The sequence below is a fragment of the Magallana gigas genome, chromosome 8 (genome assembly GCF_963853765.1).
Source record: "Magallana gigas chromosome 8, xbMagGiga1.1, whole genome shotgun sequence".
Lineage (NCBI taxonomy): Eukaryota > Metazoa > Mollusca > Bivalvia > Ostreida > Ostreidae > Magallana > Magallana gigas.
Window position 1 is genome coordinate 48,826,002 of NC_088860.1, and position 15,409 is coordinate 48,841,410.

Here is a 15,409-nt window from a genome sequence, read left to right on the forward strand (position 1 = left end):
CCATGTGTTTGCCCCTAAATAACACTGTTTTGTACCAGTTTAATTAAAAATGAAGGCTACATGCAAGCTCTGGTAATACATGTACAATTAAAATTTATAATTTTCATAACTGAAGGATTAGATCCCTTCCCATATGATAATACACATCGTGACATGAGCAGCACTTTATGTGCAATTTGGGGTAGAACTGTTTGCAGTGAATTTTCAGTTAATCAATAATCTTAACATTTTATGTCAAAGAAAGTATAATGGTCTATATAATTATTACAAACAAAATTAAAAATTAAATTATGCCCCCTCCCCGTGGCGGTTGCCGGTTTTAGATTTGCTTGTGTGCCTACATGAACATCATCGTGTGCACAGTTTTAGAGAAGGGGTGGGAGTGAGGGGTCCAGAACCCCCCCCCCCCCTCCCCATGAAAATTCATTTATATCAATTGTAAAATTACCAAAAATACACCTTGGATCCCAATGCTCTTAAGACATATAAACGCTCTAACCCATTGCGCTTCAATGTTAGGTAAAATTATTTAGGGGGTAAATATTTAATCAATATTTAATATAATCTATTGTTTATCTCAATAGGAAGCATACATGTACATCACAATATGCAGGTGTCCTGCACCACTTTAAAGCTGTTATTTACCTAATAAAATAGTGCAAGTGGATTTGAAGAATAGGTCATAAAAATACATGCATGTTACAAATGAATGATCTTTGTCTGAAGTTACATACACAACACAGGTCTGTATGTCTCATTAGCGGGTACTAGTTTTACCCAGCTCTTTGATTAGATGGGTTCACGTGTATACGTATACATATATGGGTGTTACTAAAACGCGGAACGGAAAACGGAACGGAAAGCGGAGATTTGTTAATCATGCTAAAACGATATACTTTATGTACCTTTTTAATTTTTTTGAAAGATTAGCAATATTAGATTATTTATTCAAGAATATTTATTTCCTCAAAATTAACAGTACATGCATTGACCACTATATTCTGTCCCAAAATATCCTCGATTCACTTTTTGCTGTATATTTATATATACCTCAGGGTTCAAGCGATTCTCTTTTAGACGCATTAAACATTCTCATTATTCTTTCTTTAAAACGTCCTCTCTAGCTTATCAGCTGGTATAAATACACGGCTAAAAATAAAGAAGTCTACGGGGTTTTGCATTTCAACAGACCCGGATGATAGTGTTGAAAAATTGTGCAAGGTCTTTTGAGTGACTTCCAAATGGAGAAAAGATGTCAACATTTTCCATTATAAATCGTCCAAATGTGCTGCATGAATATTTTTGGATCGACAGACTATAGTCCCAATATATAATCGGAAAATCAAACCAGGCAACGTCTAAAGCTCTCTATTCAGTCGGATCATATGTGTATAGCTGCTGGAATATACAACTGCTTAGTAATGCAAACGTAAACAAAATTGCATTGCTTAAAATACTAGTTTCACAAATTACTAGTTTCACAAATTACCGGGTATTTTAATGTTTACTGTATTTTAATTGTTTTCTTCCATCTCAATGATACTGTATCGTCTGTATGATAAAAGATCGTCTGGAACTCCGAAAATTCAATTTTGATCTAAGTATATACATGTACAGCATATTTGAAATATAAAAATACTCAAAACACGCATAAAACGCTTTCACTAACTGCGTACGTTACGCTGATATACCAGCAATACCATATAAGAAAAATAAGTAAAAAGTTATAGCTAATTTGCTCGTTTAGTCATGTTAATGTCTCACAGTTCTTATACATTTGATTTTTCCGTTTCGTACTCAACTAAAGCCGAATGAATACAATGCTATAATTGATAGACATTCATATGAATATTAATAAGATAGCAACATGTTGATAATCATTCATTAGATATAAATAAAAGATACAAAGTAAATCGTTTCTGGCCAGTCTATACCCTTTTTAAGCATTAACCGTGATGATATTTTCCATTCCGTTCCGTTTTCCGTTCCGCGTTTTAGCAACACCCATACATACATGTCTGTGTTTTCCGTATGCAGAAGAGGATTAGTTAAGATTACCTAAAAGAATTCATTATTGTGTTTTAATTGGATTATCATATGATGTTGACCAATTAAGGTAAGCATAATACATGTGTAACGTGTCGCGGCCTCGACCAGGCGTCTCGGTCCGTACACGGTTCACCCGAGTTTAATAGGGAATGCAGACACTTGCCAAGTGCCTCTATGATGTACAGAAAAGCTTTAATTTAAAATATACAGATATAGGTTAACCACTGCCTTGTGGTAATTCTCAATATATACAGATATATATAAGCCACTGCCTTGTGGCTATTTCTATGTTTGTCAACTGCCCTTGCCACCTGGCAAGGCAACTTGTCGCTCAGCCACTTGGTAATGCAAGTTGGTAAATCAATCTGGCTATGCCATTTGGCCTATCAATTTGTCATTCGAAGAACCTGACTTAATCCACTTTAATTAACCAATGTTTCCTACTTACAGAATTCACGGCTGGGAAACTCTACAACACAGTAATTCGCACTCAGGGATTACTTTACGTATGAGTCTTCTATACAGACTATACAACATCAACGTCCAATTAGCGACACCATCTGGCTCTTAAACCAATTGCATTATGTCTAACACAAGTGTTTAAGGACATCCAAACATATTCTCTCGATTTATAAGTCTATCTGACTAATAAGAAACTAAAATAACTGTTATTGTTGTTTTGTTTTTATATAATAAAAATACTTGAATCACTCTTTTAATCATTTGACATTTTAATAACACTATTTACAATAATTACTGATAATAAAAATACAAACAAGGGAAGATAACTCTTTCAACCGTTTCACTTCCCTCCCCTTAAGAATATGCGTCCCGCATGATTCTACTGTCAGAACAAACAATAAGTAAATAAAAATTAGCAAGTCAATATGCCGATGATCTACAGCATCGTTTCCCTCTTCACAGTGATTGTCTTGCGTCCGTGCTCCCGGACAATGGTTGTTGTCTTGATCGACTTGGTATATACAACTGGATCTGTCTGAACAGCCTTATCTGCAACTTTGCACGTGGGGTCATTTGTCTTGTCATCCAGCCTCGGTGTCTTACAACGGTCAGGTGTATACACGGGCATGGGTTGAGTCCTCTTTCTAACAGTAGGGTCGACGGCTTTCTCACATGGTGAAGGTCCACTGGTACCCGGTTCTTCGTCAATGGTTATGTCGGGTTCCTGTGAGAGCCACTCCTCTTCATCTGAAGACTCGTCCTCGTGGAGATCTCTAGATAAACTATCTTCACTGGATTTAATACCCTCTGCATTATCAGACTGTTGGCTGCCTTGACCTTTCTCAACTTCGTCTGGATGGTTTCTCTTTAGATGCCGGATGTAGTTGACTTTCTTGTCCGTCGAATAATCACATCGTCTACAAAAGTGTCTGGTTTCATAACAATCGGCCATGTGGTCTTTCCATTCCGAGTGACTTCTACTTTTAAAGGAACAGAATGGACATTTCTTCAGCTGTTCTGCACTGGTAGTCTTCGTCTTCGCCATTTCTCTACAACAGAAAAAAAACATGTTGTAAAGACAATTTACCACTGGACATAATCTTGCAGCCATTTAGGCTGTCTTCTAATTCTAGAACTACCCGTTGCACCCAAATTAACATCATTGTCAACCTCATCTGTTTCAGACCCTTCATCGCTTATAACATCCGCCTTGACGTTGCTTGTAGCAGATAGGTTAGTTTCTACGTGAGAACTAGCCTCTTCAACAACCTCTTCTCTTAATACCTGATCACGCTTTAGTCGTAACCTGTCAACATGCACAACCTGTGGTTTGCCACGTTGTCCACAATCAACCTTGTAGGTTAAGTCTGTCAGTTTTCTGAGTACTTTAAATGGACCTTGCCAGTAACTAGTGAACTTCGGGGATCTTCCGACCTTTCTGATAGGAAAGTAAACATAAACTTGATCGTCTGGCTTGAACTTTTGCCATGATAGTTTCTGGTCGTGGTACCTTTTCTGTCTCACCATAGCTGTGTTTATATTCTCTCTGACATACTTGTGAGCCTCCTCCATTGTCTCTTTGAGTTGCCATGCCCACTTGTTGCTTGGAATATATTTAACTTCCGTTGGCATCTCGTACATAATGTCCAGCGGTGTAGTCACCTCTCTACCAAGCATCATGAGGTTTGGTGTGAACCCTGTGGTCTCATGTACTGATGATCTGTATGCCATCATGACATAAGGTAAAAACCTATCCCAGTCAGAATGGTGATCATTTACGTAGGCACTAAGCATCGTCACAAGTGTCTTATTAAAACGTTCCACCATCCCATCACTTTGTGGGTGGTAAGGGGTGGTACGTGTCTTCTTTATATGTAAGACATGACACATCTCGGAGAACAGTTCGCTCTCGTACTGGCGACCCTGGTCAGAATGGATGATTGAGGGTGTTCCATATCGTACAACAACTTCCTCAACTATAATTCTAGCAACGGTTGCAGCTTCCATGTTTGGCATGGCAAAACTCTCCGTCCATTTAGTAAAATAGTCGGAAATGACTAGAATATATTTATTGCCGTTTTCAGTCAACGGAAGTTCAACCAAGATGTCAGTCGCAATTCTGTCCATGGTAATCCCACTTTTTACAAGTTTCATTGGTGCTCGCTTCCTCATTTGTGGACTCTTTCTCTTAGAGCACTTTTCACAGCCAGCTATGTAGGTTCTAGTGTCAGCTTGTAAACCTGGCCAATAGTATTTCTGTCGAACTCGGGCTAGTGTCTTGGTAACACCCAAATGTGCAGCAGTCTTCATATCATGGCAATATTGCAAAACAATTCTGCGTTCGCTTCGGGGTATTATTGCTTGTAGACAAGACGCTTTTCCATTGCCAGCATCATACCTCCGGTATAAGATACCATTTTCTACCACAAGGCTATCCCACTGAGACCAAAGAGATCTTAAAACATATCCAAGACCACTTATATCCTCGTATGCAGGTTTGCTTGTACTTTCCAACCAGCTCTTTACTTGCTTCAATTCATGGTCTTTATTTTGTACTTCCCTGATGTTGAGACATAAATTTTTGCTTTCAGAAGCTAACTTAACAACATTGACATGACTCTTTGGTGACTTATCTTGTGGTTTGTCTAAGTCACTTTGGTTTTGCAATTGATTTGATGGATCATATCCACACTGTCTACATGGTAACCTACTTAATGCATCTGCATTTTTGTGCTGAAGCCCCGGCCTATGTTGTATCTTGAAATCAAAGGCACTTAATGTCTCTAGCCATCTGGCAAGCTGACCTTCGGGATTTTTGAAGTTAAACAACCATCTTAGTGAACCATGGTCACTACGAACCAAAAACTCTTTTCCATACAAGTAGTGCTTGTAATGTTTTATAAAATGAACTACTGCCAAGAGTTCCTTTCGTGTGACACAGTATCTACGCTCGCATTTTGTCAGCGTTCTACTTGCATAGGCTATGACACATTCTTTCCCATCTATGTTCTGTGACAACACCGCTCCTATTGCTTGGTCACTTGCATCAGTATCAAGTATAAATGGGACTTTGAAATCTGGGTGAGCCAATATAGGGGAGTTAATCAAGTGGCTTTTTAACTTTTCAAATGCTTCTTGACATTCCTTTGTCCATGCAAATGATTTTCCTTTCTCAGTCAGGGAGTGAAGACATTTGGCAACAGCAGAGAAGTTTTTGATAAACCTGCGATAATAGCCACAAAAACCCAAGAATGACCTTATCTCAGTGACGTTTGATGGTACGGGCCACTCTTTCACTGCAGCTATTTTGCTTGGATCTGTGGCGACACCTTTTTCAGAAATGACATGGCCAAGATAAGTAACTTCTTTGGCGAACAGGCAACACTTTTTGGCCTTCAATTTCAAATTGGCTTTCTGTAGCCTTTCAAAAACTCTACCCAGGTTTTCCAACATATTTTCGAAAGTCTTACCAGTGACAATGATATCGTCTAAGTAGACTAAACAAATGTCCCATTGTAAACCCGCTAACACGCTTTCCATGAGGCGTTCGAATGTAGCTGGAGCACAACTCAAGCCAAAAGGCATTACATTAAACTCAAAGAGACCTCGCCTCGTTGCAAATGCCGTTTTGGGTTTGTCTGCACCCTCCATTTCTACTTGCCAGTAGCCCGAACAAAGGTCAAGTGTAGAAAACCAAGTTGACCCAGACAACTGGTCTAAGGATTCATCGATCCTCGGGAGAGGATATGCATCTTGAACGGTGCAGCTGTTGAGGCGTCTATAGTCCACACAGAACCTATATGAGCCATCTTTCTTCTTAACCATGACAATAGGTGAGGACCATGGGCTATTGGATGGTTTGATGACGTCTCTCTCCAGCATGTCATCTAATGTTTTATCTGCTTCCTCTGTCAAGTGAGCCGGTACCCTCCTTGGATGCTGTTTGATAGGACGACAATCACCAGTATTGATGTGATGCTTGACAACACCTGTTCTGCCCAAGTCAAAATTATTTTCTGCAAACAAAGAGGTGTACTGTAATAAAAATGCTTTTGCCTCTTTATGTTGTTCGGGAGTTAGAGTGTCTACTGTCTTCTGCAACATTTCTGCCAGATCCTTCCGCAGCATGGTTGCACTCTGGGGATCTTCATCTGACAACATATTCTGTACTGTATTCACTTCAGAAAGCTGTCCTACTGTGGTTCCTGAATAAATGATTTTTGATTCTTGTTCCGTATTCATGAGTCTTACGGGAACAGTTTCTCCAGGAGAAACAACTGACCTTGCAGTCAAAGCAACTTGCTTTCCAACAATGTGGTCAACTGGTTCCACTATACTTTCACAAGATGGAATATGTGAACCTATTGGCACACAAACTTTGCCGGGTATTATGACCTCACTTCTTGGCGGAATGCTAACTGTTTTGGCAGCTGTTATCCTAAAACAGCCAAGGAACCCTTCTATCGCCATTTGCTTCTCATGCCCCTTGATGATGAGTGTCTCATTGTTGACATCAACTGAACACTTGTTTGTCTTCATAAAATCAAGGCCTAAAATACCATCAATCTTGAGATTTGCAACTATAGCATCATTGTAGCATGTCACCTGGTCAACACAAATGTTAAACTCTGCTTTTCCATGCACGGAAAGTGGGGTACTATTAGCTGCCCATATTGTTTGAGATACTTCTCGCAAGTTAGGTCTTATTGCCACTGGTAACTTTTTGTATAGAGTTTCTGATATCAGTGTTACAGTAGCACCAGTGTCCACAAGAAACTTTGCCTTTTCTCCCTGTACCTGAACTTCTACATACAGTCCACATTCCTCAACTGATGAACCAAGGCCAACTGACACATTTGGTCTTCTCGCTGCATTCTTATCACATTGTGCGTCATCTTTCTGGCCTTTATCAAGACTGTCATGTTGTTTCCGTCTTCTGCGTAGCTCAGGGCAATTACGTCTAAAATGTCCTGTCTGCTTGCATTCATAGCACCTGCGCTCTTGATTGTTGTTATTTGCACGGTCACTTCGAAACCATCTGTCATCATTATTCTTTTGCCTAGAGCTTCTTAATTCTTTCAGTTCTTCTGTAATGCACTTCATTCCTTCTTCTACTGACTTCATCCAGGTTTCCAGCTTGTTATCAACATTGATACCATTTAGCTGGGGTTGTTCATCTGCAATAGCTGTCCTCAAGTGTCCTCTGAGTTCTCTATCTCGTTTTTCAACTTTGTTATATGCCTCCAGTTCTACAGCAAGGCTAATGGCTTCATTCAGATTGGCAGGACGAGATTGCTTGATTCGAATACGAATGTCTGAATCAATTAAGGCATCAATAAATTGATCCTTAGCCAATGTTTCACGAACTTCGCCAGGTGCAGTTGGGTATGCCAAGTTAGTCACCCGCCTGATGGCCTGGCCTAATTCCGAAAGAGTCTCTAATGGTCTTTGTCTTCTTTCTTTAAGTTGCACTCTGTATAGATCGGTTTGGTTAGGAGGTGAAAACCTTTCTTGTAAAGACCTGACAAGTGTCTCATAGTGCTGTCCCCTGTCCTTTGACAAGTCACCTAATACTGCTTGAGCTTGACCTCGTAGGGATAATGCTAAAAACAAACCTTTCTTTTCTTCGTTCCAACCATTGACACTGGCACATGCTTCAAAGTGACACTTGTAATCTAGCCAGGAACTAGAGCCATCATATGTAGCTGGCTTAACTGTCAATTTGCTGTCCCTTTCGTCTCTATATGTTTCATTCAATGTCCTGTTGACATCAGATTTAATGGAAGGCTGGTGTATATTGGATCTATAAGGCAAATTGTCTCTTGGCAAATAGTCCTTCTCCTTGTCAAACTGGTCTGCTTCAAAGCGAACTTTCGGTCTTGCACCTTGATATTGGTGGGGGGAGTTGGTTCCTTTGCCTTGGTAGATACGATCATATAGATAATCTGTCCCTCTGTCAGAATACCCACGTCTCCTACTATCTGTCAGGGTGATGTCTCTTGGTGCCCTTTCATAGTCATATGTATCATCTAACCGACCAGTGGCAAGACCACTGTCCCTTGATGACACTTTGTCATATTGGCTACCAATTGGCGTAGATTGATCAATGCGGTACCTCTTCAACTTTTCTTCCATTTTGTCAAGTGTTTCACGCAAACTGGTCTCAATGTCACCTGACTCCTTTTCTCTGTCCGTCATAATTCCCTACAAAATCCCGCAGCTGCCACCAAATTTGTAACGTGTCGCGGCCTCGACCAGGCGTCTCGGTCCGTACACGGTTCACCCGAGTTTAATAGGGAATGCAGACACTTGCCAAGTGCCTCTATGATGTACAGAAAAGCTTTAATTCAAAATATACAGATATAGGTTAACCACTGCCTTGTGGTAATTCTCAATATATACAGATATATATAAGCCACTGCCTTGTGGCTATTTCTATGTTTGTCAACTGCCCTTGCCACCTGGCAAGGCAACTTGTCGCTCAGCCACTTGGTAATGCAAGTTGGTAAATCAATCTGGCTATGCCATTTGGCCTATCAATTTGTCATTCGAAGAACCTGACTTAATCCACTTTAATTAACCAATGTTTCCTACTTACAGAATTCACGGCTGGGAAACTCTACAACACAGTAATTCGCACTCAGGGATTACTTTACGTATGAGTCTTCTATACAGACTATACAACATCAACGTCCAATTAGCGACACCATCTGGCTCTTAAACCAATTGCATTATGTCTAACACAAGTGTTTAAGGACATCCAAACATATTCTCTCGATTTATAAGTCTATCTGACTAATAAGAAACTAAAATAACTGTTTTTGTTGTTTTGTTTTTATATAATAAAAATACTTGAATCACTCTTTTAATCATTTGACATTTTAATAACACTATTTACAATAATTACTGATAATAAAAATACAAACAAGGGAAGATAACTCTTTCAACCGTTTCACATGTAGTAGCAGTAGCACAATATAATGAGATGCCAGCATACATAAATAAGTTCTACTTTCACTTTCTAAATGTGATCTCCCTTTGACAGCATACTGTATTATCATCTTTTAATATTTGAATAAGCTTACATCGTTACCTATCCTATCGCATTTGTAAAGTTTCTGTCATTTTAGTTGCAAAAGTTTTTTTTTTATTTGTCAGACTGCATGCACTATTGAGTTGACCCCATATTGACCCTGTATAAACAATTTTTTATTAAATTGGTGTATTACATGTAAGTACATGTAGGTGTAAACACTTATCATTTATATTATGATAGGAAGGATGGAGTATTTCTTTCTTATTGTATTATAATGCATCAAAATATCTTCTAATGTCAGTATGATGCATCAATTAAATGGTGTAAAGTACATTAATGACCCCCAGGTGTTGTCTTTAAACCCCCCCCCCCCACCCCCACCCTTTATGAAATAGGAAATGATATGCTACACTGTATATTTTGTTAACTTCTGGATCTGAGATCCTCATCCCTAAACCATATAATATATTTTTGCTCTTTGTGTCATTGCACGTAAATTTATATATAGATTATGCCCCCTTGGAGATCACCGTGACATTTTAGAACTAGAAATAATAATGTATTTTATCTTATTCATATGTTATACAGTAGTGTTTGATCCATGTGGGTAATTCCTAGCCTAATGATGTCACTGCTTTGTTTAGGAGACTTTACAATTGCCCCAAATAGGCAAATACACATGGCAGTGATGCATATAACATTTTGTTTATAAATCTTAAAAATTGAATTAATCAATTTCCAAAATGTTAATGTGAATCACGAGAGAAAAAGCAATCAAGAAATAATTTAAAATTTGCTACTGTACACATGTAAGAATGTATTAAGAAGACTGAATCTTAATAACCAGGTTAGATTGGGGAGGGGGGGGGGGTGGGGGTTGAATGTGGAGTATATATAAACATTTATAATTTGAATCATTTATTGTTATTAATTTTAACTTGTCAATGAATACTACTTATTGATCCCAAGGTAGAAATATGACCTCTGATCATATCTCAATAGATCATTTGTCAATTATGCAAGGTGTAATGTAATTTTTTTAAGAATAACATTTTTTACCAGTTTATAAAAGTTTTTAGACACCCAAATTATATTTTGATATAGATCATTCGACAAGGGAGGGGTGGGGGGAGAACAGTTTATATTTGAGTTTGTTTGGGAGTGGGGGTTCCAAGTCATATATTTGACAATTTTTTAATGTAATTTAAAATAAGACTAAGCCATTCTACAGTCATGAATAGTATAGAACAAAACACGAACTAATACATGTACATGTATATATACATAGGAAGTATTACAAAACAGATGATTGATCTATATCTGGGTTCTTAAATTGAATTATATATCATTTACATATTATATTATTGTTTCTTTGTTCAAAGCATTTAAGATGGTATGTGATCATGACTAATGATCCCAAGTGCTCTTCCTGAAATTATAAAATATAAATCATAAAAACCATTGAGATCCCCACCTTAATCCAAAGATATTATTCCTCCTTAGGTCATGCAGGCGCATCAGAGCATTATGGCATGTAAGTCATGACCCTAACGGGTCATCCTGACCCCCTTAGAATCAGAAATTGTCAATTATCTTTAAATTATTGATGTTTGATGATCCTATCTCTATTTTATCTTTATTATTAAGTCTCCCGAATGAAATTTGGAGACTTATTGTATTTGTACGGTTCTTATTACATGTATTCTTCTTCTTCTTTTTCTTCTTTCCCGCTCTGAACTTGTTTCTCAGAGATGGCTGAACAGAATTGTACAAAACTCTAGGATATGATAGGCCTGCATATCGAGTTGTGCACCATGGTTTGATTTTTCTCATTTTGGGTTAGACAACCACTTTTCGAGGGGAGGGGGGGGGTCAAAAGTTTGTGGGGTCTAACATTATTGAACCTTGTAGGAAGAATCGTAGACTCTATTGTAAATTGTAACTTGAAAATGGACAAAGATAATAATATAGGGTTTTCATAATCATATATTGGCCTTCACTGGCAATATATAGGGTTTATCAGATCTGACCCCTGGAGTCATCCCCACCCCCCAGGAATTTGAAATTACCATATATCTCAGAAACTGTTATAATCATGACCCCTAAACCATATATATTCATGTTTCTGATGTCAAGGGGCATCAACTGTTATGTAGGTCATGGGCCCTGTGGGTGGTCCTGACCCCCTCAAACAGCAAGTCCCTTAATATCTTCAAAACAGTTGAGATCCCCACCCTTAAACCATATATATCGTGTTTCTTGTCTCAAGGGGCATCAAACAGTATGTAGGTCATGGACCCCGGGGTGGTCATGACCCTCCTTGAACAGGAAGTGCACGAATATCTCGAAAACGGTTGAGATTCCCTACCCCTTAACCATATATATTATTGATCCTTAAAGGGCATCAAAATGTATGTACCGGTAGGTAATGGGGCTCAGGGTTAAATTTAATTTTTCAAAACCGTAACGCACATCTATGGAACAGTTCCTATATGATGTGTCTATCCATTAAATCATAAAAGGAGTTCTAGGATCTATGTTTTTTTGAAGTGATAAACGTCAATTTTCTGCTACTTTTTGACTCCCTGGATGAAATTTAAATTTTTAAAACCTTACTGCACATCTATAGAACAGTCCCTATCATATCCCAAGATATGATGTGTCTATCCATTAAATCATAAGAGGAGTTCTGGGATCTATGGGTTTTTTTTTAGTGATAAACGTCAATTTTCTGCTACTATTTGACTCCCTGGATGAAATTTAGATTTTTAAAATCTTATTGCACATCTATAGGACAGCCCTAATTATATCCCAAGAGATGACGTAGCTACCCCAAAAGTTGTAAGAGGAGTTCTGGGAACCATACTTTTTCTGCAAAAAAACGTCATTTTTTGTTGCCCACTGATCCCCTTAATTAAAAAAAAAATTCTGGAACCTGATCACAATTCAAGATGACACCCCAATCATATTATAGAAGATCATTTGGCTACTGATAAAAAAAAATGACGTTTTTGAAACCAGTTTTTTTGTAAAAAAAAAAAAACGTCATTTTTTAGCAATTAATTGACCCCCAGGACAAAATTGAAAATTCCGAAACTTTATTGTGCATCTATAGGATACCCTAAAACATATTCCAAGAGATGATTTGTCTACTGTTGAAAATGTAGGAGGAGTTGGAGGAAGAAGGTTTTTTGTGGAAAAAACGTCATTTTTTACCAATTATTTGACCCCCAGGACTACCAGAGAATTTTTGAAACCTTTTTACAAAACAACATGATACCCCAAATCAAACTCCAAGAGTTGAGTTTGCTGGTTTATAAGATGTAAGAGCAGTTTGAGAAAGTAAAACGTGACAGACGGACGGACGGACGGACAGACGGACGGAACAGAGTAACAACAATACACCCGAACTTTCTTTAGAAAGTGCGAGTATAATGAAGGTACAATGTCAAAGATTACGTGTATGCAAAAATAAGTGTAAAATTCGAATACTTTACAATATTTATTTTTTTGTTATTCTACCGAGGGCCATATGGCACAATATCTTTTGAACGCCCATTGTTGCTCAGGTGAGCGATGTGGCCCCATGGGCCTCTTGTTATTAACATTTTCTCTCATATATTTAATGAAGTTTTTAAAAAAATCCGTAAAAAATCAATTATTTTTTCTTTTATAGATTCGAGTTGTACATCAATTGGAAATGGTTGTTTTCTTGCCGAACCATCTTGCAAAGGGTAAAAATCATTGGAAAAATATTAAAGCCTACCTTTTAAAGACTTTAAGGAAATTAATTAATTTATTTATTTAATATTTTACACAATTTAAAGCTTACTACAAATTTCTAATAAAGAGTGACATGTATGAATACAATTGTTTTTCAGTCAATTGCTTTTTTAATTTAATAACCATAATATCATATTTTATAATTTTGTTATAACATTGTTAAGGAATCATATGTAAGGTAGTGATTTATAAAAATCAAAAGATAATTACCTTCTTTAAAAACGATATTAGCAGAATACGCAATTTCTTAAACGTTCCTTACGACTGCAACAAATCAAAACATTCAAGTGTGTTCACATGAAGGGCTAAGTTCCCTTCAAAGAGGAGGTAATAAGAAACGAGTGAAAACGTCAGTTTAAAAATCTTCTTCTCAAAAATCAAATTGTCTCTAATATCCAAATTTTAACGTTTGCTTTCTGGTATATTTTATATTAATGTTTGGTCACAAACTTTGTATTGTCAGCATTTTACAAGCAAAATATGTATTATGACAGTTTGTTACTTTTGGAGAATTATCAACATTAGTTTTATCAATATCTTACTTTTTAAAGAGTTGTTTACATGGTAAGTTTCATCATGTTGTTAGTTACTCTCTTTTGCCCTTAAACGATTTATAATGGTTGACACAACTGGCTTTAATTATATTATTTTACTTTACTTTAGAAAGCTATTTTGAATTAGCTGCTTTGATTAGAATTATGGCCAATGTATATCAGGTTAGCAGTATGTACCCTGGGTCTCTATGTACGTTACACCATTTAACCCATGGGTTTTCTTCATACTACACCATTCTTATCAGTCTAATTTTGAAAAATCCAACGAGTTAAATAAAAAGACAATTAAGACTCGCATTTTGTTGCCAGAAAAAGTATGAATTAAAATTATTTTGACAATTCTATGGGAGGGGAAGGGGTACGCCCCCTTGAATCCGCCACTTATTTACCGCATATTTTATAAAATATTTCCCTTTCCAAGGTTTGTTGCATGTAACATAAGTGATAAGTGGTTAATAAGTAAGTAATAGAAAATGTTATACTTTTTATGCATTCCTCATCCTTTGTAATGTTTAGAACTATCCTACAATCTTACTAAAATCAGAGAGGGGACCCCGCAAGTGCATCCGATCGATATTAATAGCTATAAATGTACACTACTGTACATTATTTTTTGATTTTAAATGATGGATAGTATGGGTGGTTGTATTTGACTATTTAAAAACAGAATTTTTGGAAAGCAAATCTATTCAATAAAATAATTTTGATTGTATTTTTACATGTATACATGTATGTACTTCAATTAATGGAGCGAAATATTTAAAAGTTATTTTGATTTTGTTAGTGGTTGCAGCCCTCCCTTTCTCTTAAATTTTCCTCTATTATATTTCTTTGATAAAATAGTTAAAACCTTTCATTTAATTATATACATGTAATTATTATTAAATTATAGTGTATAACCAGCATTTTTACAATATGTAATTTTCAAACATGGTTGCACTACTTTTTTTATTTTTTTTTTGAGTACGATTTTGAGAAAGCTCCAAAGTTACTCAGAAAATCGCCATTTACTCAGCCAAGGTACGAATATGATTATAAAATGTTTTATAATCTTGATTACTGAGGATGGAGTGCGATTTGGAGTTTGAGATCACACTTAAGAAAGTTTTATAACATCGGGGCCATATGTTAGCCTCCTCTGTCAGCTAGCATCTTTTTAGCATCCGTGCTTGCTCCTGTTTTGTATTTTTCCATTTGATTTTGAACACCATTCTTGATCACCGTATACTATCGCAGTATTTAAAAAAAAAATTGCGACAAAGTGAGATAAAAAATCTAAACAAAAACAAATCATATACCAATATTAGTGTATTTTTAAACCTTCTCTAAAAAGAATCGAACAATGTATTGCAAAAAAAACGTAGCAGGCACGCTATGTCGGTTTTGTGACAAATGATTTTAAAATGATTTCAAAAAAATAAAAAAATAAAAAACAAAAGAACACAAAGCAAAAATATAAACAAATCAACCCATTCTTATTTGTTAGATTCCAAGAACTGTAATAAAGTGTTCTACAAATGACTTC

General features: G+C 36.8%; 2 protein-coding genes across 2 annotated transcripts in view; both read left to right on the forward strand.

Annotated features, from left to right (window-relative positions):
• The window catches only part of LOC105340291 (uncharacterized), a 754,579-nt gene that overhangs the window by 189,846 nt on the left and 549,324 nt on the right, over positions 1-15,409 (forward strand). The window lies entirely within an intron of this gene.
• LOC105328615 (uncharacterized) overlaps positions 1-15,409 on the forward strand; it is a 111,277-nt gene that overhangs the window by 30,162 nt on the left and 65,706 nt on the right. Inside the window, exon 4 of the mRNA XM_066069394.1 lies at positions 13,224-13,281. Coding sequence (XP_065925466.1) covers positions 13,224-13,281 — 58 coding nt within the window. The remainder of the gene's footprint in view (positions 1-13,223; positions 13,282-15,409) is intronic.